Source organism: Parasteatoda tepidariorum, chromosome 1 (genome assembly GCF_043381705.1).
Source record: "Parasteatoda tepidariorum isolate YZ-2023 chromosome 1, CAS_Ptep_4.0, whole genome shotgun sequence".
Classification (NCBI taxonomy): domain Eukaryota; kingdom Metazoa; phylum Arthropoda; class Arachnida; order Araneae; family Theridiidae; genus Parasteatoda; species Parasteatoda tepidariorum.
In genome coordinates this window covers 85,487,683-85,513,678 of record NC_092204.1, presented here as the reverse complement: position 1 = coordinate 85,513,678, position 25,996 = coordinate 85,487,683, and the positions used below count along the sequence as shown (strand labels likewise).

The following is a 25,996-nucleotide window of genomic DNA, read 5'->3' as shown; positions in this document are numbered from 1 at the left end:
TGTAGATGATCCCCCACTAGAGAGCAATTGAGCGTTGCTTAATGAAGCAATTAGGAATACCGAGCTGAAGTCGCGTGCTGAAGATGAAGGACGATTATCTCTTCTTTTTGACGCGAACACACTACTATGATAATCGAGATGGAATAAAAACGAGCGATTCGCTTGTAGATTCGGAAAGTCCCCTTGTTCATCACAGAACGCTCGATTTCTCTTTCCATTCATATCACATTCATCATATCGTCTGAGAATTAAAAGTAATTTTTGAACTTGACGATTTTTAACTACACGTATTCTAAATGATAACATCGTCAATTAATATAATCGCGAAATGTTCAGCTGTTGGAAACGCTTCTGCTTAGAACTCCAATGCTTATTCATCGTATTTTTTTCAATGAAAATAATTTCTGATTTAAATTCGATACTTCGATTTCGACTGAAATTGCATCTTTTTAACTAAATGCATTCTGACAAAACTAAACTTAATATTGTCAATGCAATCCAGCCTTGATGAAAATAATGGTTAAAAGAAATGTTAAGCCATTATTGACGTTTCTATCTGCGACCCCGATTCTTATTGCCATATCTATAAAGTAATTTTTAAATATGATACATTGCGCTGAAATTACATTTCTTATCTTAATTCCTTAAACAAGAATAATCTTCTTTTTACCAATGAATATATAGTTGGAAACCAATGCCCAGTTATAGATATATCTAATTTTATTATCGATAAGTCCAACAACTATTCTTGTTTATACTCATCATATTACCCGTAAAGTAATTTTTTAAATCTGAAACAATTGTGCTCGAATTTAGATTGTGCTTTTTACTCGTAGGAGTACTAAATTAAATGAAACGAATGTTAATATCTCTTCAAATATCATCAAGCTTGATACAAATAGTTTGAATGGAATTCTCAGTTATTATAAATTTAATTCATAGTTAATAGTTATTAATGAAATCCTATAATGTGCAATTTAAAAATATAAACTTGGTACACAAAATGTAAATTGAATGTATTTTATGTGATAGTTGACTAAAATTAATCTATTACTTATATAAATGGAATTAATCTAAAAAAAGATAATGAAATACAACAATAGACCATTAATGCATTAAACCAGAACATCTTATTAATCTTAAATCACGAATACAACGTACTCTACGCAAAAGATGTGGTATAAAGAATTGATACTTTATTGAAACAGATGTTTTGCTCTATTCTTTTATTATTTATGGCATTCTTTCTTTTAAATGTATTGGTGTCTTTAACCTAATGTACTATAAACCTTGAATTTTGAATGCAATTTTTTGTTCTTCATTTGCTAAGGCAACTCAACAGTTCTAATCTTAGCAGTCTGCTGTAATTTAGGTACAGAAAAACTGTGCTCTTTTAATTTTTATTAACAAGTGCGTCGATACATCTTAATCTATTAAAAATATAAGTTCAGAATTGAACATTAGAATATTATTTTAATTCTCATCATTTATGCAGGTATTGTTTGCACAAAAATTTGCATTCACCCCCTCACTTTAAACGTTAATATTTAGTCAACTTTTAAGTCAACTAAGGTATAGTATATATTTAGATATTTTTGACAAAAAAGAAGAAAAAAATTCTTAAGCTTTAGCGAAGTAAAATTTGTATAATTACTTTACCATGTTTATTATTAAGTGAATTAATTATAAATTAATTTTGTTTATTTGACAAAGAGTTAGTGCGCAGTATATTTACCTTATTATATTCCAAAGCAGACGTTTAAAACTGATTATTAGTAAACGATTCAAATTCCAGTCCTTTATAAAATCGTTCGCACAAAGAATCTTATTTTTATAAACTTGGAATATTGATTAATTTAACTTGAATTAATTCAACTTTAAATATTAAGAGTTAGTGCAAAGTATGTCACTTGAAAAACTATTACTTTATTTTATTACATTCAAAACTAAATATTAAAAACCAAGTATTAGAAGACGATTCTAATTGCCGTCTTTTATAAAATCTTTTGCACAAAAATAGTTATTTTTATAAACTTTAAATATAAATTTTTAATCAAACAAAGAGTATATCTTTACACTTTTTGATATTAAAAAGCATCCTAAATTAATAGTTTATAAATTGTGCAAAATTTGAGGACTCATTTTCAATATTTCTCACGGAAATTATACTATACTACTTTAGCAAACGTCAGCAACTTCAGTTCAGTTTAAATAATTATCTCGTAATTAAATTATTTTATTTTTTCATTTATCAATAGCATAGTTTTCGTCTGCAATAAATAATATTTTCTAAAAAGTATGATCAGTGTTTTTTTATAATTATAATAAAAGACTATTATGTCTAGATTTAAGTTAATGAGTTATTATTTATACAATCCATTAGGGAGAGGTCTTTTTCAGCATATAATTACTTATGTGCAGCACAATTCGTGCAGGCACAGCTTTGCCAGATTACTTTTAATGAAAACAAAATTTAACTCAGTTCTAGCTTTACACATTTGGGATGTTGTAGTTACATTTAACGAAATTAACTATATAAATATTCCCAAAGTTAGAAATTCTTAAAGAATGCAATAGGATTAACTAACATTTTGTGCAAAATGTTAGTGCAAATGATAATTTTTATTATTCTGCCAATAATTGTTTTAAGTTTAATTATTCTTACACTCACCTAAATTTAGATACTTTATAAGACAAATTTGTTACAGATAATAATTATTCTCCAATTTGATTCATTAAATTAACAAAAAATTTCAACTATTATGCACATTATTTATATCGGTAATGTTGATAATTAAGAGAAAGCAATAGTTTTAATTATGTTAATTTTATTCCGTTTTTTCATCTTTTTGAAAAAAAATTGTTTTTTAAATTTATATTAAATAAAAATGTTATTTGTTTTTATAATTTTACAAAATAATTGTTTTAATCTATTTAATCCTCAAAGACAAATTTCTTAAAAATACAGTATTAACACCCATTAAACCTTCCTTAAAATAGTAGCCGATCCCTGAAAGCCGAATCCTAAAGCAATCTCTTTTGTTACAACCGACTTTAGCACCTACGAACCGCAATAATTGTGCGTCACCAAATAGAGAAAAGCTTTTGCCAGGTTCTCTAAAAACTACTTCATTTTTTTTACTCTGTTTTTTCTCTCCCCTTTTTTATATTCCCTCCCTTTTCTTATATTGTTCACGCATTTTGTCACGTTTCTCCTTTTTCTCACCAGGTGTCCCACCTTTCCGATGCTTGCAGGGAGTTCTTCTTCCCCATTCGACAAATCTTTCCTGACGTCATCGCCGACGTAGATGAAGCCGGAGAAAGCAGAAAGAGGAGGTCTTACTAGCCACACAATTCGTAGTGCCAAGTAGGGGGACTGTGTTCTTATTGTGATTGAAGTGATTTCTCTACCGTACTCGTTTCTCATCTTTATTGGATACACGAGGAGTAGGAAACATTCTCTCTGCAGGAATGGAATATTCTATCGATCATAATGGCTTTTTAAGTGTGCACCATTTCAGAAAATAATCACTTCTTCCACACGCTTGTGAATATTTAACAAAATTAATTAACTTCAGAAATAAATTGCGAGAAAAAAATTAATTATTAAATTAGAAAACGCAGAATTCTAAACAATATGGATTTATAATAGCCTTCAATTCACGTTAAAGTACTTATGCCAATGTGTACTTTATTTTCTGCATCGCACAATGTTGATTAGGTGTGGTACCATGATTCCTTTCTTCTGCTGTTGAAAAAACATCAACAATGTTATCGTTTATTCTGCACACACTTAGTTTGTGCATATTTGTGGCTTTTGTCACAGGACAGCAAGAACGATGTGAAGAAATAACAATTCCTATGTGCAAAGGAATTGGTTATAATTACACTTCTATGCCAAACAAATTTCATCATGATACACAGGAAGAAGCTGGACTCGAAGTTCATCAGTTTTGGCCATTAGTTGAAATACATTGCTCCGACGATTTATTGTTCTTCTTATGCTCATTGTATGCACCAATTTGCATCGAAGATTATCACGGTCAACTCCCAGCTTGTTATTCGGTGTGTGAACGAGCAAAAGCCGGCTGTGCTCCAATTATGCACAAATACGGCTTCGTTTGGCCTGAACGTATGAATTGTGACGATTTTCCACGATATGGTGATCAAGAACACCTGTGCATGGATGCTAAAGAAGGTGCTGGACCAGAAAATGGTGAAATAAATACCAAACAAGAGACAAAACCTGTTCGAAAACCACCATCCTACAGAGGACGAAACTCTAAAGCTCGGGATCGTCACGATTCTATTGTTCCTGGAGGCAGTACTGGTAGACAACCAGGATTAGTAACTCCTGGACCAGATACTGAGTGTACCTGTGAATGCCGATTTCCAATGGTACCTCTTGTAGACCCAGCTGAACGCCGAGTGTACAACGACGTTTCCACCGGTGGAGTACCGTACTGCGCAAGACCATGCCGCGGCACATTTTTCAGCAAAGATGAGCAAACCTTTGCTTCCTTCTGGATTGGGCTCATGGCCATCATTTGCTGTGTTTCAGCCAGTTTGACAGTACTGACTTTCATCATCGATCCATCCCGATTCCGTTATCCGGAACGTCCGATCATCTTCCTGTCAGGCTGCTACCTCATGGTGTCCGTGGGCTATCTGGTGAGGCTTGGTCTCGGCCACGAGGCAGTGGCCTGTGACGGGCAAATCATACGCTATCACACCACAGGTCGCCCACCTGCTTGCACTATCGTTTTCTTCCTGGTGTACTTCTTTGGAATGGCCAGTTCTTTATGGTGGGTCATTCTAACTTTAACTTGGCTGCTGGCAGCTGGTCTAAAATGGGGAAATGAAGCGATTGCAGGATATTCTCAATACTTTCATCTCGCTGCGTGGTTGGTGCCAACAGGAAAATCTATCGCTGTCTTAGCCATGGGTGCTGTTGATGGTGATCCCGTTGCAGGAGTATGCTCAGTTGGGAATCAGAATGTTGACCATCTACGATGGTTCGTCATTTTCCCCCTGTGTGCATACTTAGTGTTAGGCACATCTTTTCTGCTTGCTGGATTTGTCTCCCTATTCCGTATCCGAAAAGTGATTCGACAACAAGCACGGGCTAAAGCAGACAAACTGGAGAAACTTATGATTCGAATCGGGGTATTCTCCGTCCTTTACACGGTGCCTGCAACTATTGTGATCGGGTGTCATATCTATGAGCAGTACTATAGAGAGCGTTGGGACAGACGACACAATTGTCCTTGCGAGACGGACACTACCCGTCCTGACTATTCTGTTTTTATGCTCAAATATTTCATGTGTCTCGTAGTGGGAATAACATCAGGTTGTTGGATAACTTCAACTAAAACTATCGAATCTTGGAGAAATCGTCTGTGTAGTCGACGTGGACACAGAAGTGGCCCAGGGTCTGTGTCACAAAGGACTGGCACTCCTGGTGGTACTGATGCTCTCTATGGACCACGAACGTTCAAGCCCTTGAGCCCCGCAAGCCACGTGGGGCATGTACCATCCAGTTGTAAACAGGTGCCACTATCACATGTTTAGAAATAAATCAAATTCAGACGCTGGGCGTCTAAAATTATGTATAGGACTCAAAAAGGTAACAGATTTTAATATAAATACTCTATATAAAAATAGGTTTAAGCATCTAAAGCTATAAAAGTTTGTATTACATTAAGTTGTTAATTAATTTTTATTTAAACATCCTAAATATGCTGGTTCTTAATTTTATTTATTTTTTTTTAAAAAAGACTTGTTGGTTCATGATATTTCAATTTTATTTATTTTTTTTTACAACTGGTTTTTTATAGAAGTGAAATTATTGATAAAATTGGTTCCATGTATTAGTAGTTAAAAGAATTTTTTTTTTAATAAAAATTTAATCTTCACTGGAATATCAAAATGACTGCACAAAAATATGAAATAATAGTTTTGCTAACATTTATTTGAAATGAATCACGAAAAATTCAGTAAAACTCTTAGTAAATATTGCAATAAAACTGTTTTAAACTATTCCGAAATAAATCATTTGGACCAATTTGAAAATAATCATTTTATCTATTTAAATTTTGTATCAAATCTCACTTTATATCGTTGTGGAAAATTTAATGTTAATTCATTGTTTGTCATATTTTTTTTGCACGTCATTATTTTAAATAGAAACATTTGCATAACAAGACAAAAAGTTTCAAAATTAAATCCATTGCAACTTTTTTTGTTTAGTGTGCTGATCTATCGTGATACTCGTATAACGCTATTTTTCTTTATTTACGATATTTTTATATCGGTAAATATTTTATATAGACAGTAGTCATTATCTATTTGGAGATATTTAAAATATCGTATTACATTTCCTTAAAAATGAATAATATTTCGCAATATATCGAGTTATTTTCCTTTTTTTTTTTTTTTTTACATTCGTTAATGCTTTCGTTGCCCATAAGGAACTTGTTAGCATTATAAATATAATCGCATTCTGTACTAATCGTAAAGTACGGTATTTGTGACATATCGTGAAATTGCTTTTTAAAATATCACTACTATAATGTTTTAAAAGTATCAATATTCCACTGTGTGTCGAGATGTTTTTACATTGGTCAATGTTTTCGTTTACCAATTGAAATTTATAAACATTTGTCTTATAATTGTATTCGACATTTACCGTTGTATATTCGCGATATTATCATTTCATTATTATATATATTAGGTATTTTTTGTTTGACATGTTATAAATGGTATAACGTTTGAGGAAATTTTTAAAAGAAATACGTATTTTGTTGCTTTAAAATATCGATCTGTCACGATATATTTGCACAGTTTAAATTTTAACTTTTCAATTTGTTGCCATAAATTCATGGAATTCTTTTTTTGCTCTAAATTAAACATATCTTCCAGCTTTTTTTTCCAATTTGCTGTTTACGTTTAGAACTAAACTAACTATTAACTAACTCAATATACGTATATTTCAAAGTCTCATGTAGAACGAAAATATTTAATAGATATTTTTTGGATCTATTTAAAAAGACCTCTTTCATTTTTTTTTTAAAAATTATGTAAATAATTGTAAAATTGTACATAGATAGAAAACAAAGTTGGTACACTATCGCCAATCAATCTTCAAGAGTGAAATTAAAAGTTATAATATCCATTTTTTATTAATAATCAAATTTGTTGTGTTTTTTAAATATCTTGCGGTTAGGATTGGCTGTAGTTTGTATTAAAATTAATTATTTATTACCTGGATTGAGTGATTTCTAATGCAATTGAAATAGTACAGAATTTTTTTTTAAAAGTTAAATATTTGAAATAAAATAATATTTTTAAGATAATACAAAATGAATTATTTACTGTATAATTTACGAAGTAATCTTATTTTATGATAATGGTTATGTCATAAAATGTTCAAATATGTAATTTGGATTATCAATAAGTTATGCTGATTTCAACAATATACTTCATTTATACAAAATAAGATTCCCTTAACTAAAGTTTGCAACTACAATTTTAGGCTCAACATGAAATAAAGCATAATAAATCATGAAATAAAAAGAGTTAAACTTTATTACATTGTTCATCAGCTTCTAATTTAATTCTTCCTTTTGTTTCAAAAATGTTTCCATGCTTTAAAATTCAGTTGATAATTTTCGAATCACGATAACATTTAATAATTGTACCGATTAGTTTATCTTAATTGCTCATTACCAGAATTTTTTTTTTCTTATGCAAAAAAAAAAAAAAAAAAAAAAAAANTAAAACAAAAAAAAAAAAAAATTATCTATATTTTGAAATTTATTTGATAGCTTTTAAATTAGAGTAACATTTAATAATTGAACAAAATAATTCACCTTAATCAACCACTACGTAGGTTATTTATTTTATGATTATTATAATTTTTTTAAACTTAATGTAAAAAAAGTTACACGAATAAAATAAGTTTTTTTTAAATTTTTATTTAAAAAAGTAGATTTAAACTATTCAAAATTTAACATAAATTCTTAAAAAAATGTAAGAAAGTCTTACACAGAGAAAAAAGTATGGTCAAAACTACCAGAATATGGAAAAATTTACCGTGTTTCTTGCTTTATGGAAACGCCAAAAAGCTCGGTATTTTTTACCGAAGCAATTGGGACGAAATTTGGCAAAAGTAGTAAAATTTAGTAATTTTATCATGTCCACTTTAGAACATGGTATAAAAACCATTTTTTAGGTTAAATTAGTTTTTTAGTTATACATTTTTAACTAACTATGTGGTAAAAATTTTGAAAATCAGAAGTTCCGATAAACCGTTAACATATGAACGGAACAATCACCAAATGAATAGTTTAAATGTCGTATATTTTGATTTTATCAACTACCAAAATTATAGGTTTTTAAGTGTCATTACCATACAATACGGTAATTTTACCAGAATTTTTATCTCCGTGTACAAGCCCTACTTAAAATTCGAAAATCTTTCTTAAAGTTCAATCACCTTATGTGTTAATTTTTTTTTTAAAAAAATACAAGCAATTCCATAGACAATAGAATTCACTTTTCTCAATTCTGTCATACTAATATCAATTCTAGTATGTAATAGAATTTTTCTCAATGTAAAAATATTGTCAATTCATTAAGACACTCAATTCCATAGAACTATTCTCATTCTAATGCACTCATCAAACCTGTACAAAGGAGACATTTCTAAGCGTGTTTCTGTAAATAATAACTGTTCTATACACCTTTCATGTGGACATGAATTGTTCCATTGCAAGATGATAAATCACCATAGTATACGTATATTAATCGTTTTGTGCTTCAAGACGTGAAAGAATTTTGTTAACCGTTGTACATAAAGTCTTTTTTGCTACAAGTATTCTTAATTAGTAGCTAAATTGGAGTCAGCAAAGTGTTGTGATGTTGGCTGTGTTTTTACATATCACGTCCTATATGTTGTCCATTCACTAGATGTTTGCTCACCATTTTGTTTTTTGCTGTTCCAACGGTGCTCCAATTGCGATCCAAACTTTCTGGACATCCATACATGGGAAATTATGTTAACTCCATTAGACCTCTTGTTTTTAAGCAGTAATATCAATTACTGTTTTATAGAATTTTGCGTTAGCAATTTAAATACACATTTATTTTTTCCATAGTCTAAAATTTTTTTAAACTATTGTAAAATTTGAGATTTTTTAAATTAACTAAATAAAAAAATAAGTTTTAAAAAAAAATTACATATTTTTTGCACGGTGTTTTCAGCAATATTGCTGATATTCGCAAATATTGGCATGTAACCACGTTTATAAGTTATATATCGCAGAGTATTACGATTAAATAAATACGTTAAGATATTGTCTTGATGACTTTTAAGTAGCAAGAAACTAAGTGAAATTTTATTCTTCTCATATTAAATATTTTTAAATTTTGAACCATTTTTAAATACTTTTGCTCTTTTTTACATCGTTATTTTTCTAAATACACGCTTCGTTTTCTTATCCTTTTCATTCTTTTAAGAAAATACACTATTCCCTTAGTTTTTTTTTTTTTGGGGGGGGGGGGACAAAGTATAAAATTTAGTAAAATGTCCGCAAAGTATTATTTCTAATTTTTTAAGTAAGTTCTTGATGAAAGTTATGCTAATATTTGAATTCTAATAATGAAAATAATTGCACCCGATATTTTTTTTTATTTATTAATAATTTTTATTATTTTTAAATCTGTTAACTCGAATCATTAAGATCTATAATAAATTATATTTTTATAAAGGTGTTAATTTGCATTCATAATGTAAGTAGCATACAATAACACTGGATACATACAATAACACTAGCAAACTGAAGGAATGAAATTAGTTGTTCATTACTAAATTGAAATTCATTACTAAATTGATTACTTAATAAGAAAATCTCCGATTAACACTAAACTTAAAGTAATTTTTTTTTCTTTTTTCCATATTTAAGATTAAGAAAAAGAGCTTTGCTTAATGTTATGAAAAAGTTATGTTTAAAAGAGATTCGTTTAAAATCTAGTATAGTATTAATTTTGTCAAAAGTTTGAATGAGCAAAAGGTCCAGAATTTAAATTTTTTTGATATGAAATAAATATTTTCGTGCCTAAGGTTCGTTTTTTTTAGAAGAAAAAAAAATGTATATAAAAAACTTATTTAAAAGACTTATTAGTATGTAATAATATTTGTCTAAAAATATTTCCTTGCGTTTTGACTATTGAGATTTCTAAAAAAAAAGATATTTATTGGACCACACTAGGTTTTTAGAAGAACTCAATGGAATATATTTGACATATTCAAAATGAAATGTTCATTTTAAAACTTAAAAGTTTTTTTTCAGTTAATAACTGAATTTGACCCTCTCTTGCTAGCGCCTTCTAGGAAAATGGTACAATATGAAGAATAAAATTTTTTTTTATTAAAAATAAAAAGCTGTTGATAAAAAATTTTTAAAATTTGCAAAGTTATTTCAAAATTACATTGTTCGTAATCATAAAAATAGACAAAAATTTTTTTTAAATTGATTCGAATGAATTTTTTCAAAGTGAAAAAATTATCGCTAATTTAACGACTTCAAGTTAAAATTTGGAGTGGTCTGTTTAGTTAAGGAATAACTGGTTTCGTTCTAATTACAGCAAACATTTCTTTTTTTTTACGTGAATTTAATTTGAAATTTGACAAAATGATTGACTTAATTTCGATTGTTTCTATGGGTGTCCAGAAGGTTATTTTAACCATGTATCAAAGAAACCAACCGAATTAAAATGAAACTTCGATGCCATATTTTGTAAAGAAAGGATGAACAGATGTGTTGCCGATGCTTTCGTATCGAGACCTATGTTTTGTTGACTTCATTGTAGTACGAGCTTTTTGTCTCAACGTGTCTTGTTAGCTGTTTTATAATTCATTCTATGTGTTGTACAGTCAGATGATTATTTATGCTTGTTCCTGTACTTTTTAGTCATGAAAAGATATATTCAAATATATATATTTAATGCATCTTTGTTTTGTTTTTATGTTTGCAAAAGGAGTTGTGTTCTGGCTTAACTAAACAGATAATTAAATGCGTATTTTGTGTGGGCATTTAAATACGTACACAACAAAATACACATTTATAAATGTAAAAAATTGTTTGATAATGAGCATTTAATTGTTTGTATGCACACTGCTGAAAGTTTCTTTAATATAACACGTTTGGGTTATTGTTATTTTACGTTCATAAATCAAAACTTTTTGATCTATATATGCATTATTTAAAAATATTAAAATTATTCATCATTTTAAGGTATTAAAATTACCTATTATTTAAGGATTTTAAGGAATTCATCATTGAATTCTACTAAAATTATTTAATGGTACAATATAGATTATAGTAGAAGTACCAAAATATTTAAAGTTAGTTCAAATTTTTTATCTTCCCACCCTTAAATAAAAACTTTCTTTCCAAAAAATTATCTAATACAGTTTCTTACAGAAACATTATCTTTCTTTCCGCATGATTTTCTCATTTTTTTTTGTTTTAAACTTTTGAAACTGGATTAAACTGGTTTGAAAAATAAACAACTGCGCAAATACAGCAAAAATATTTTTTTTTAAAAGTATGATATAAAAAAAAAATTTCAATCAAAATTTATGCTAAGAATCAATACAATCATATTATACAAGAAAAGTGTAGATCATAATAAAATTTATCACAGCTTCATTTTAAATTAATCTACAAAGTAAATATTTTTTCAAAAACATAAAGTTATGATATAACTTAGATTTTGACCACGATAAACATATTTTTAAAAACAGAAATTTAAACAAATTACCTATGAATTAATACATAAGCGAAATGAATGATAGAAAAACGAAGAAAGTTAAGTAAATATAATTATATTCTATGATCTTGTTTGCATTTTTTCTTCGATAAACATGTGCTTTATTCTTTTATTAACACATATCATTCTCTCCTTAATCATGTGCTTTATTCTTTAATATTATGTATATCTAAGAAGCTTTTTGGAAGCTTTTTAAATACTACTTTTTTTAAGATCCATAATAAAGGAAATATTTTTCCAAAAACATAAAAAAGGAAATAACCCTTTTCAAAAAAAAAAATTCTTAATTTATTTCCCTCCAAAATAAAAATATAAAAAAGAGTCAAAATCTTCACCAAGAGCAATTTAAGTCACTTTTGAAGCGATAGTAAAATCCATCACATAGAAGTTTGAAAAAAGAGCAAACGACTTTTTTTTCTTTTTTTTATTCCTCGTATCCAATCTGAAAGTACCCTACCGCAATATTTTTGCAAATAAATTTATTAAGTGTAAGTTTACTCACTGCCTCGGAAATAAACGAAAAGGAGAAAGAAAAAAAGAATAAAAGAAAAAGAAAGAAGGAAGACAATAATAGATAGCATGAAATTAAGTGAGGCAGTTACGGACAAATAATTTGCTTGATAGAGTGTCCTTTCTAAAAGCCTTAAATAGCTAACGAGGTCTTGAAGGAATTACCTCTGGAAAAATGGCATCAGTCCAACTATCACTTGCAAAAATAACGTGATGACGCCATTTAAAAATATGGACGACATCCACAGTTGAGTAATTGTTTTGATTTGTTTTCTAAATAGCTTTCAAAGATTTTAACGACTGTTTCTAACTGCTTAAGTTTCCATTTTACTAAGTTAATAGCTGATACTTCCGCCTGATGTATTCAGCTCATCTTCTTTCTTTATGTGAGGTGCTATCTCTCTAAAAATTTGAGAAATAGCTTCTGGAAAGATAGTCTGTTTATGACGTTGCGCTGTAAGGTATAAACAATAGATATTGCTTGGAATGTATATTTTAAGATATGATACATTTGAAGCATTTCGTAAACCTTTAAACTTTAATGGAGAAACAGTGAAATCTGATTTAAGATGTGGTTTTAGAACCTTATTTTAATCAATGATTTGAAAGTATTTCAACTGATTTGATGGATGAACAGTAAAGTCAGATTTAAGGTGTGATTTTAGATCAAGTGATAATTTATTCTGCTCACTAATTGAAAGAATTCCAACATACTTAACAGAGGAACAGCAAGATCTGATGTAAAATATGTTTTTATATCAAAACCTTATTTTTGTCACTGATTGAAAGCCTTTCAATAGAACTTAGAATCAGTAAAATCAGATTTATGACATGATTTTAGAACAAGAAGAAATTTATTTTGCTTATTGATTGAAAGCATTTCAACAAACTTTATAGAGGAGCAGTTAAATCAGATTTAAGTTGTGACTTTAGAACAAGCAGGGGAACCTTATTTTGATTTATGATTTTGAAAGTAGTAGAACAAACTTTAAATTTCATGGATGTAGAGTTAAATCAGATTTAAGATATGATTTTAAATTAATAGAAACCTTAATTTGATCACTAATGCAAAACCATGAAAAAAAATTAAGTTATGTATTAGTCAAAATATATTGCTGTTCTTGTTATTGAAAATGTCCAACTACACGAGCATTAGTGGTTGCAAAATTATGATTTTAAAAATTCTGCGGAATGATATAATCTGACTATTTTCTTTAAAATATATACAGGTAACACTAAATGAAATACTATAATTGTTTAACGTAACAAGTTTAGTTTTAAAAAAACTAAATACGCTTCTCAAGTTACTAATATTTAATCTAAGATACCAACTTTAGACTTTTTATCTTTTCAACTTTCTTCAAAACAATATCAGTGACGTTGCACAGTGTGACTGAAATTTCTTTTTTCAGCAAATAAAATAAAATAATAATAATAAATAAATAAAAATTATGTCAAAAAACAGAAAAAGAATGTACAGAAACATTCCGTTAAAATTCATTAAAAAATAAAAAACATGTATTATAAAATGCATGCTATCGGAAACAGCTAAATGCTGAAGCATATTTTCAGAAATATAATTTTCGAAAACACGTGAAGCGAACTATAAAATATGTGACTGTAAAAAAAAAATTGTGAAAGACACAGATATGAACAGATGATAGATATTAAAAATAGGAAATAAGAAAGAATATCTTATTCCATGTAACAACAGATGAAATTAACCATCTGTATGATCTCTGGATTCATTGTTGGCGATTTGCGCGCCATCTGTTGACTGTTTGACAGATTTCCCATAAAGCGTATTTTAAGAGGCCATAAAAATTTTATTAGCTTTCAGAGGATGCAGTGGCTTCTTGATTTTTACGCGTATTAAATCAACCTCTCTCCCCATTCATCCGCTATAGAGGGACGTTTAAGCCAAGCAATTAGGCTCGTTAGTGGAAGAGGATACCTAAGAAGAAGAAGAATCATTAAAACCAAACAATATCCAAACCTGCATTTTAAATAACAGTTTATTACGTGAAATCCTGCTTTTTAAATAACATCTAATAATATGATAACCTGCCTTTTGAATAACATTTAACAACATGATAACCTGCTTTTTGAATAAAATGATAATATGAAAACCTGGTTTTTAAATAAGTGATTATCATGGGAACCTGTATTTCAAATAAGAGATAATAATATGGAAACCTTTATTTTGAATAAGAGACAATAATATGGAAACCTGAATTCTAAATAATTGCTGAGAATATGAAACCTTTTTTGTGTTTTTGTTTTTAAAGAAATCTGATATTGAGAAAAAAGAACCTGATTTTGAATAACAGTTAATAATAAGGGAACCTACTTTTTAAATAACGGATAATTTAAAAAACTTTTTTTAAGTAAGATATAATATGGAAAGCTGTATTTTAAATAACAGTTGATAATATGAAAAGCTGTTGTTTTTTTTTAAGTAAAAACAAAAACTGTTTATTTAAATGTAACTTTTTTAATGAATAAATACTTTTCATATCTTTTAGTCATCGAAAAGTTAAGTTACGGTGCAACAAAACTAAAATTTTATACCACTACGAAACTTTTATAATAATAGTCCTAGCTTAATAGATGTAACTTTGCTTTAACTTGGAATAATTGAAAAGTGATAGTCATAGTCACATGACAATTTTTTTTAAATATATATTGGTATATTATAAACTTTTTTTTAAATAACATGAGGATAAACTGAAAAAATTTAATTCGTTAGCAAAAGTAAATATTTCTCTTGTGTTAACAGATTAATTTTTTTTCACTTTATTAAATTTCGTTTAATCCATCTCAGGTAATGAGTTATTTAACTTTTTCAATTTCAGGATGTTATCATGCGATCAAGAGTTTCAACATGTTTACAATATTTTCCAAAAATAAAATAAAGTATTACACAATTCAAACACAAAAAATTTTCAACTCTTGATTTAAGGTAATAAAATAAGTAAATACATATTAATTTATAAAAAAAACTATCAATGATTCATGATCATTTTCGCAGTAGTTTGTTTTATTCTCATAATTACCTAGTAGGCAAAATGGAGCATGTTTGAAAAATCTTTCTGCAATTTTTTTTAAGGATTCATAGTTTAATAACATTAAAATTAATTATCATCTTAAATTAAGAATATTAGAAATATTTACATCCATCAACTAAAAAGGCTCAAAGTACCCATCAATTAAAAATATTATCTAATTAAATATTATCTATCAGATAATATTTAATTATCTGATAGATAATCATCAATAAGATGTATTAATATTTAAGCACTTAAAGATATTAAATTTTTTATCAAGGAATGATATGAAAGTTACTTTATTTAATTATAAATAATAATTTTTACTGTGAGACCTTCTTTTCATTATCATTAAAATTTAATCTGGCTATTTTCCTGCAAAACATTAATTTCTACATGCTCTATTTCCTTAAAATAATTTAAATCTATACATACTTTTACTTAAAACTGAAAAAAATGAATAAGAAAATTCTGGAATAATTCCATAATTGTTTGAAACTATAAATATGAACATAATATGTATTTGAATATGTAATTATACATTCGAAATTATATATAGAACTATGTAGAAATATATATAGACACAATTACAAATATTGGGGTATGTTTAGTTACTTCCATTCATAGTAAATGAATAAAATAAAAAATAAAATTTGGAAAAAAAATTAAGAAAATTTATACAAATCAGTTATTGAACCTTATATGTATGCTTTATTTCAAGCATCATGATACAAAATTGTCAAGATCGGTCCAAAGCAGTTATTATTGTTTATATAAGCTATAAACTTTATTACAAGTTTATTTCTACATCATTTAACATCAATAACACAAACTGGGTGTATGTTATGGAAACTTTCCAACACTTTCTTTATGAAGTTTTAATATCTGTTTGTTAAAAGTTATGATCGTATTACAAAACTGAAGTATTGAAATTTACCTTCTCACAGTATAATGATGCACTTCAAACAAAAAAAAATCAAAGCACAATGCTTTACATTATGTAAAATATTGTATGTAAACTAGTCTATTGTTCCTTTCCCAATATTTTACATTACAGGGTATAATCTTTTCAGTACTTACTTGAATAAATATTATTGTTACATACTGCGAGTGACCATTGGAAGATTGAAACTTTACAATTGTTAATTGGAAAAAAAAATGAAATAAAACTTGAGGAAAATTATGTCAAAATTAAATCTGTTTTAAAACATTTTTAGATATTGTAATTGAAAAGAATCAGTAAAGTTTTTGACGCATACTTTTATAATAAGTAATGTAGGAAAATTTTATTTTAGTAAATTATTAAACTAAGTAAATTATTAAACATTTAAAAAAATGTATAAGGATTAAATCAACCTAATTGCTACAACTGTAATTAATAAAAAGCAGTTAATCAAGTCAGATATATAATAAAAAGTTAATTATTTTTAATTCATGATGAAAAGTATTTTTTTAAATAAATAATAAGCATTTAAAAAAGTATTATTAAGAGACAAAATTAAATGATTGGTGTGATGAATTACGCTTAATGAAAAAAAAAAAATTTTTTTTTTTAAAGTGGTTGTTTTGTCACATTGATAAGTTACAGCAAAAAAGTTTTTCAAGAGTAGTTTCTGTACGGTTATCAGTTTTTTTTTAAATATGCTTGTCCAACATTCGTAAAAAATCATGGAATAAATTCAAATTTAAGGAGCTTATTTGTATTGCTCCAATTTGAAAATGGGCTCCCTATTTACATTCATTATTTACTTATTTTCCGATTTTCTATCTGACTTATTTTTTCTACCGAGAATGCTTAAATCAAAAATAGATATTAAAAAAAACTTTAAACTAATATTTTTTTATATAGACATACAATAAAATCAATAACATTTTATTAAAATATTCCAACAGTCATAGAGTTAATTTTATCTTACCAATATATGTTTTCATTAAATCATTGCAAAAAGTAAAAAATTTTAGCCTGCGCTATATATATTACATTCCAAAGCTTTTTTTTTCTTCTCTACTCCAAATTGACAGATGCATTGGCATAAAAATCAAATATGAAGAGTTGTTTTGTGTCGAAGAAGTTTCTTAATTTCCACTGGTCATCTCGCCAAAAAACTGTTTCCCGAAGAATCTTTTTGTGAATCTTCCGGATAACGGCCTTACACAGGGTATTTGGGCTTCATCATCTCCAGAAGTCTGTTTGTCGACGTTTTTCAGTTTTGACGAGACTCCATCTGTTACACGCGTGTCCCTTTTTTGTGAAATAAAAACCATTTTGACATCTATCTTCGTCTTCTTGCATTTCTTTTCCTTTTATTTACAGTGCTCGTTTCGTCGGTTCTGGAACCATAATACAGGATTATTCATAATTCCCTCCGCCTGTAAGCGCCATTTTTCTTTACTACAACTGGCTTCAGTGGTACATGCTGCTGCCATCTACCGGCAACTGCTTAAATTAAAACTTGAATACTTTCGGAATAATTTCATATGTTTTTTTTTTTTGCATATTCGTCTTCTTTTTTTTACTATAACGATTCGAAACCCCGGAGGGAATTATGAATAACCCTGTATAATGAAAGGTGTCATAAACACATATACCAAGAAAACCCAGGAAAAAAAATCCGAAAGTTTATTTTTGTTTTTAAATCTATCACAATTGCAAATTTTTTCTTTTTTAAAAAAATCAAGCATCTGAGTTGATCTAGGGTGGTGCCGACCGGCCTGTGTAAGGGTCAGAGAACTGGCCTTGCACCAGAAAGGTTCTGGATTCGAATCCCGGGCAAGGCATGGACGTTCTTTCATTTTCTGTACTATCTGTCCTTACTGTGTGAGCAACGTTGGCCTACCTAATACGGTGCCCCTGAAAAAGTGGCCTACAAATCTGCTTCTCAGATGCCTGTATGACATAGGTCATTCCCCAAGCGGGCATTGGAAGAAAAAAAAAGGTTGGAACATCAGGGATGGTTTGTATTTTGCTCCCGGCTCATACTGGCAGCAATGCTGACGTAAACTAACCTCAGTGGTCAATTGATTTTTTTAAATTTTAACATTGAACTTCCCTTTTAAGTTTATAATATTTTTCTATTAATTGAGAGCCTATCAAAAGGGGAAAAAAAAGGCAAAATTCTTGGTTTGTCGTCTATTTTGAAATCATGATTACGGTTTTTCGCTGTGTTTTGTTCACCACTGCAAAATTCAAATATCCTCCAGTAGGTCTAATGTAAACAAGTCGCTTTTAATAACTTTTGATCTAATGAAAGGATTTATTATGTTATTATTAGAGCCCGGATTTTGATGACCTAAAAAATCTCAATTAATGCCCTTAAAAAGTGCAAAAAATGCCCTTAAATGCGAAAAATGCCATTAAAAATGCGAAAATTGCGCTAAAAATGCCTTATGACATGACTTAAATAAAGTAAAAATATTAAACTAAAACAATGTTTTACTCTTTAAAATTATTATGAGTCATTTCAAAAAATATAAAGCAATTCAATACTTGTTCTACGTTCATTAAAGTTTGAAAAATATGTTTTACATCCTAAAATAACAAAAAAGAGGAAAATATATTGACTCCAAAACGTTTTCATTTTGTATAGAAACTTTAATGAATATAACAACTTCCATCTCATAATATTACTGAATATCAGAATTACATTGGATTATTACATTTTTTTTGATATTTCGAAATGTAAACGAGCGTCTCTTGTCTGAAAGTAAATTTTTATACCTGGAGAAGCTTCTTTCAACGTCTACTGATGTTATTGGCGTGTTCTTGAAAAAGACGGTCTCACTTACTGACAATTCTTCTTCAATTTGAAAAGATGTTGCTTCACCTGTTAATAACCTAGAGTTTCTTCATTGTTTGGAAGCCAGTGTAATAATAAAAAATGATAAAAAAATAATAAAAATTGGAAAAAATTAACAAAAAATTTAAAAAATGCTTTAAAATGCAAAATAAGCCAACAAATTTTAAGAAAAATGTCCTATAAATCTAAAAAAATGCTCTAAAGGACAAAAAATGTTCAAAAATGCAAAAAATGAAAAAAAAATGCAAATGTCATCAAAATCCGGGCCTTAATTATTATTGTAATTACTGATAGACTTTACTCGTTCTAAGTTACAAATTTAATGGTTTAAGAGGAACAAATTAAATCGACTAGTTAAACAGTGCAGGCGCTAGTTTGAAAAATCTCACCCAAAAACATATTTCCTCAGTTTAATATTCATTTTCTAACTTAATGGAACTAATTAAGAATTCAAAAATACCCTGTTTAACCAATACTAATTATTTTATTCTATCATAGGCGGGGAACACCCGATTCATATCGAATTTGTGGCAGAATGTTCAACTTTCTAGTCTTAGAATTTTGAACATAATCCAAACGATAAAAGAAGTCCTTCATCTAGCATTAGGACAGACTTTTCTTCATAGATACAAATAAACATTTGCGTTACACGAAGAAAAAAGAATCTCGAAAACCGTCCCTGGTTAGCTCGACGTTAAAGGAGCTCTAACCCATGATTCACATTTGGTGTCAGCACTGTGTTTGATGCTAGAGGGGAACAGTGTACTCAGGGGTCTGTCCAGACATTTTGTGAAAGGTCCTGTTTTTGTAATATTAGGAAAAAATTACTCGTTATTTGTGAATGTAAAATAAACGTTAAGTCACATTCTTTCAGCCAGGGTCCTGCTTTTGTGAATTTGTACAAATAGGGTCTTGTTATTGCAAAAAACTTTTTCAAGGAATTTTTAAATTGTAAAGACATACAAGATTATGCTCAACACTGTAAAATTATAATTAAAAAAAATTAAATTTTCAAAAATAAACAGCAATTGCTGCTACTAAATTAGAGATGCAACATGCAAATATTTGGTATTTAGCCTATACTACTGAACGCAGAATATTCATTTCGGACAAATAAAGGAAGAAGCGTCTGCCGAAGTCAAAACTTAGTTCGTTTACATCTGTCATTCTTTTTTTTTCCCCTAGGAAGGGTTTATTCGATTAACCAAACAATAATGAAGATAAAAACGGACCATTCATAAATTTGTTTAAGTTAAAATATTTTGTGAAGGGTCCGTTTTTATGAAAAGATATTTTGTGAAAGGTCCGTTAGCGGACCCAAATTTCTTCTAAACAGACCCCTGATACTAGTTTCTCATTTACTGTCGGGATATGAACCCTGCCTCTTTGAGAAACGAGCGCTCTTACTCCGGGATAATCTAGAATCTATATATTGATTATTGATATTCCTTAAAACATAAAAAAAAAAAAAAAAAAAAAAAAAAAAAAAAAAAAAACAATATAAAATTACAACTGGAAATAAGCACCTCACGATGTTTTTAAACAAAGCTTACATAGACCACATAAACACAGTCGAATATTTTATTCAGGTTTTTATTTATTTACGAATCATCTTAAACAGCACAAAACACCGCCTGTTTCACATTTCTTCTTTGACAAAATAAAAAAGCATTTGACATCAATCTTCGTCTATTTTTCTTTCTCACTTTTCCATCAAGATTCTTCTTCGCATCGCACTAATAATATGCATGAAATAAAACTGCCATCAAACTAAACAAAATAGAAATAACCATTACACGGAATACGATATGTCAAAACCAGGAGAAAATGGCGATGTATATGGCGAAATATCGCCGCGGCCATGGTATGGAAGATAATGGAAGCATCGTTATGGAAGTGATGGCAATAAAATTAATGCAAGCTTCAGTCTTGAAGTGAGCTATTAAGAGAGATTTGCTACAATAGGTGGATATTTATTCTTTAAAAGTAAATACCACAAGAAATAAAGAATATTCTTGAAGTAGCTGGATGTTTTTGGGGTTTGTATTACATTTAAAAGTGTTCTTGGAAGGTTTTTCGCTAAGGAAAATAAAACAAAGCCAAAAATTGAATGCCACAAACTCTTAGGCAATGCCTAAATTTGAAATAATACTTTATTGCGGGAAATATTTTCATTTTGTAACTTCTGAGAGTTTGAAAGAGTTATTTGTTACTGCTATTTCAAGTTTAGATTATTTTATTCAGCTCTGATAATGGCGCAAAACATCAATATGAGGAAAAGTCACTGCTTTGTGAAAATGAAAGTCATTTGTCGTCTAATTTTTTTTAAATTTAAAATGTTACTCCCACGCTGCTATGTTTCGATTTCTAAAAAGTTGCAACAATCGAGTATTACTCATTGATTTTAATTATTTTCATCTAGGTGGAAAAATCTCCCCAAATTGGCAATTTTTAAAAAAAGTTTAATAACTTGTAAAATGTTTAAGTTATTTTTCTATTATAAAGTACTCATAATTGTTTAAGAATGAAGGTATAATTTAAAATTAAATCTTTGCTTAAATAGTGGCTTTTTATTTATTTTCCAAGGAAAAAAAATTCAAAAAACACGAATAAAAATTATAAAAGCTTTTAGGATTTTGCCAATTTTGCTAGAACTTAATTTAAAACTGTTAACAACTGAATAAATTTCAATTTTTGCATGTTTTCATGAGACCAAATAATGCAAAGTTAGAGTAAATTTTCTGTAAAAAGTTAGAAGAAGAACACTATTTTCACAATACTGACTTAACTTCAGAAGGACAATTCCTATTTAGCAGGGAAGTCATATACTAAAGATAGACAAAACTTAACATAACAGTTATGATTAACTGTTGAAAACTGACAATAGTTAAATAATAGCATATTACTCACTAAAAGTTTATATGACAACTGAGCTTACGAAGAATAGCTTTTAATAATTTTAGAAAGATGTGGACTAGAAATCATCCATCTTATGCTTACAAAATCTACTTGCGAAAAAAGTAAATGACTTTGTTTTCGAATGAAAAATAATTATTAATATTATGCAAAATAATGATAATTTGCAAAAAAAAAAAAATTTTTTTTTTTTTTAAAATACTGTACAACATATAATTTTTACTTTTATAAGATTCAGCTTGACTACCTAACATTCGAATTGCAACGTTTGAATGGTATTTTGTAAATTACTATCCGATGTTTTAAAATCGATTGGAAAATCCTGCTTTAAAAAATTCTGTATAGGTTAAAAAAATTTTGTATAGGTTAAAAACTTTTAAAAGGACTGCAAAATTTAGAAAAATTTCCGGAAATAATTTTGCTTCTTTTTTTTTTTTTTCGTAAAAAAAAAAAAAANTTTTTTTTTTTTTTTTTAAAAAAAAAAAAAAAAAAAAAAAAAAAAAGAGAGAATTCTTGCAATTGGATACTTACACTCCAAGAAGATCATGGATACCCAGACATAAGAGCTCAGCACCAACTGATCGTTTATAAACAAGGTGGAGTGTTAAAGTCGAGCTGAGTGGCTTAATTTAAGTTAGAATGTTAATTAACGCGAAGTTAACTAAATACAACGCCGTACAGCACTTCAAATTTGTTAAATTTAATCATTTCTCTGCGACTACTTTTACTAAACTTAGATTATTATTTGTTTATGTATTTTAGCGTAACCGTGATGCATATCTATATATATTTTTTGTGAACCTGCAACTTCGATGCATAATTAGTTTGTTTATGTTCTACATTTATTGTTTGTTATTGCTACAGATATTGTCCCATTGTATTTACAAAAGCAGTTTTTGAATATACAGGGTTTTCTGCGTCAGGGTTCATTTATATTATTAGAATACTTATCAAAAATTATACACAGTAGCATATTAAAATGAATCTCAATAAAACTGAAACAAATTTATTCTGTCATGCGGTCAACACAATTTTTTTTTGCAGGAGTACCCATCAGACTTCACCCACACCAGCGCCCTCTCAGATGTCTCAGACTAGCGGTTCCCAATTTTTTTTTCGGCTTCGTAACCCTAAATTAACAGCATTATTTCGACGGAACCCCGACTTTATAACTAAAGTATATAAAGACAATTGTAAGCGTATTAACTTATTTTGAAAATATTTAATAATAAGAATGGCATTTTTTCATAATTTTATATCTGACATCACCACTTCATTCATGACTTTCATCATTTTATATCTTAAAATTAAGCTTATATCCGACAGTTGCAGCCCCGGTCCTGGAGTCGAATCAAGTCGTTTTATTGCGATTTTTTTTTGGTGTATAAACATAATTTGAAAATGAATGAAAGAAGTCGATCATGATTTTCGTTGAAAAACTAAAAAATGCTAGCACGAACGTTCAAAACGCCTAGTAGGGAAACATATATTTCTTTATAAACAAGCTAGTTATTTCATTTTGGTTTATTAAGCATGATGGGAAGTACTAACATAATATTTTATAAATAAATGTATGTCCGTTTCATAGTTTATTCAATACATTGTTTTTTGAAAAAGTACGTATTTTATTTTTTAAAAAAACAATGTGCTATTTCTTTTCCTTGGCATTTTACTTTAAATAATATTGTTAAGGGCAACTAAAATATTAAATAAATAAAAGATTGTTGATTGGATCTAAATGTAATTACAAGTTTCAAAACTGTTAAAAATTTTTTTAAAAAGTCCTAACTCTCGGAACTTGTTTAACTCTTCCACGAAACCCTAGGGATTCGCGCGGAACACCATTTGGGAACCGTTGTTCTAGACCTTTGTGGATTTCCGGTGTCCCTAAAGCCTAGAGTTGTAATTATGAAGATAACCATAACCACTGTACACGGAAGATAGGACGCTAATTTGGAGTTAGCCCAATATTGCCTGCAGCCTAATAACTAAACTTCACTATTTTTTGATTCCACCGCGTGCCCTTAAAATATTAAATTTAAAAATTTTCTTTATTTTTCTATAGATTAACAGCTTAATAAGATATCTAATAGATATTTTTTTTAAAAAAGATATAAATTTTCTACAGTTCTTAAGAAATAAAATGCAAATTTTCCATTATTTGTAAAGCACGGTAAAACAATTTATAGTTAAATCGTAAGCACTATAAGCAGTGCATGGAAGACTTGCATTTTTTTTTCTCAAATAAAAATAGGTAACAAACCTTGTATCTTTAGTTTAAAAGATTTCATTTATCTGCAACCGATTACTAAGAACAATCTCCAAAATTTAAGTAACACCTAAAAATGGGTCAGTTTCATGTCGCGGAGCCTGCTTCAAGCTGTTCTGGCGATGAAGTTTGAAAACAGACGAAAAACTTAATCGGTTTTAATCTTAGGCGAAGAGTAGAGATATTTATTTTTTCTCTTTTCGTAATGAATAAACGATTTTGTGCAAATTAAATTTGTTGAAAACAAACTTCTTTTCCATGCAAAATATTTTTCAACACTCCACCGACAATATTTTTCTATCGAAATAAGAATTTAAGTAAAACATACATTTAAAAAATTAGAATTTGATTAGTGCATTTTAAGTTCAACGATTAAGCCACGTTCAGTAGGAATGTTCCCTAAGTTCACAAAAATCGTGAATTGCATTTTATTATTCATTAAGATTTCACCTATTTATTGTAGTTAAATTTTCTGATCGAAATATTTCAAATATTTATAAAAGAATAATTATTATATAAAGAACAATGATGTCACGGAAAAATTGGGATTGAATTAATCAAAAAACCAAGTGTTAAACGATTCACTAGGATTAACCATTTAACTTTTTTAAAAGTAGAAGAAATTTAGAGCAGGCTCCATAAGTTTCATGTTCCGGAACTGATCCAATACATAGCCGTAATTACCTGCCTTCCAAAATACACTTCTTTATCAAATTTTATTCCAGGATGAATCCACACTTAAGTGTGAATCTCACAGAAACTACAAAACAGTCCCTTGAAGGAAATTACAGTTAATGAATCCAATACGGTTCAAACAAAGTAATAAAGTCGTAATAATATGGTAAAGTAGTTATAAAGTCGTTCAAGTTCAACCTTATTATGGCTGAACTTGAACGACTCTATTACTATATATTTCGAACTATATATTTCAATTACTATATATTTCGGTTATATATCGAACAGTGTGTGATGTTGATCATCATCAGATATTCTCTCCCTTTTACATCTTTTGCTTTACCCATTATTCACTTCCTAAGTATTCAGTACCTAAAAACCTTCAAAAAATCGAATTTGAGATTTTGATCAATAATTAAACTAGAAACTATTAGCTTTCTAACGATATATTGCTTTTGTTTGAAATCCACGTAGAAGTGCTCTTAAACTTAAATTAAAAAATGTAAACAAACCGAAAACATCCATGCCACGCCCACTTTTGACAGACGATTTCGTAAACATTATAATGTCCATTATTTTTTTGCATGTGCTATTACCAAGTCATAAAAAATTTTCTTATAATTTCAACTTTACAATATCTTTAGTTGATTGTAACTTTAACTGGATTATTTGTTTGTTCTTTATTTCCATGCGATTTTCGAGAATTTTGAATATAAAACTGAGATTTACATTAGTTTGATTTGTTAAGTCTATTTTTGTTTTGTTCTTTTATTATACTGTTATTAGGTCATTATTTTTACGTTTTTTTTTTCTTCATTACGTTTTTGTTTAATTACTTAAAAGAGAAGAAAATAAAGTACTGAAATGCAAAAAAATCATTGCTTATGGACCAGGATTGTTTTGAAGCTGTCATTACCGGCATAGATTAGGAATTTCGTTTACATTAT

The 25,996-nt window shown here is 28.4% G+C and overlaps 1 protein-coding gene and 1 long non-coding RNA gene across 6 annotated transcripts in view; one reads left to right on the top strand and one right to left on the bottom strand.

Annotated features, from left to right (window-relative positions):
• The window catches only part of LOC107451394 (frizzled-5), a 104,203-nt gene extending 86,535 nt beyond the window's left edge, over positions 1-17,668 (top strand). For all 5 annotated transcript variants that reach the window (XM_016067462.3, XM_016067463.3, XM_043048071.2 and 2 more), the window contains one exon: positions 3,230-17,668. In XM_016067462.3, coding sequence (XP_015922948.1) covers positions 3,769-5,571 — 1,803 coding nt within the window. In that variant the 5' untranslated portion in view covers positions 3,230-3,768 and the 3' untranslated portion in view covers positions 5,572-17,668. The remainder of the gene's footprint in view (positions 1-3,229) is intronic.
• On the bottom strand, positions 10,656-19,449 carry LOC139426006 (uncharacterized). The gene is made up of 2 exons (XR_011637245.1): positions 14,542-19,449; positions 10,656-14,507 (listed from the first exon to the last, which is right to left on the bottom strand). It is a non-coding gene; the product is annotated as an uncharacterized lncRNA (long non-coding RNA).
• Between the last annotated feature and the right edge of the window lie 6,547 nt (positions 19,450-25,996).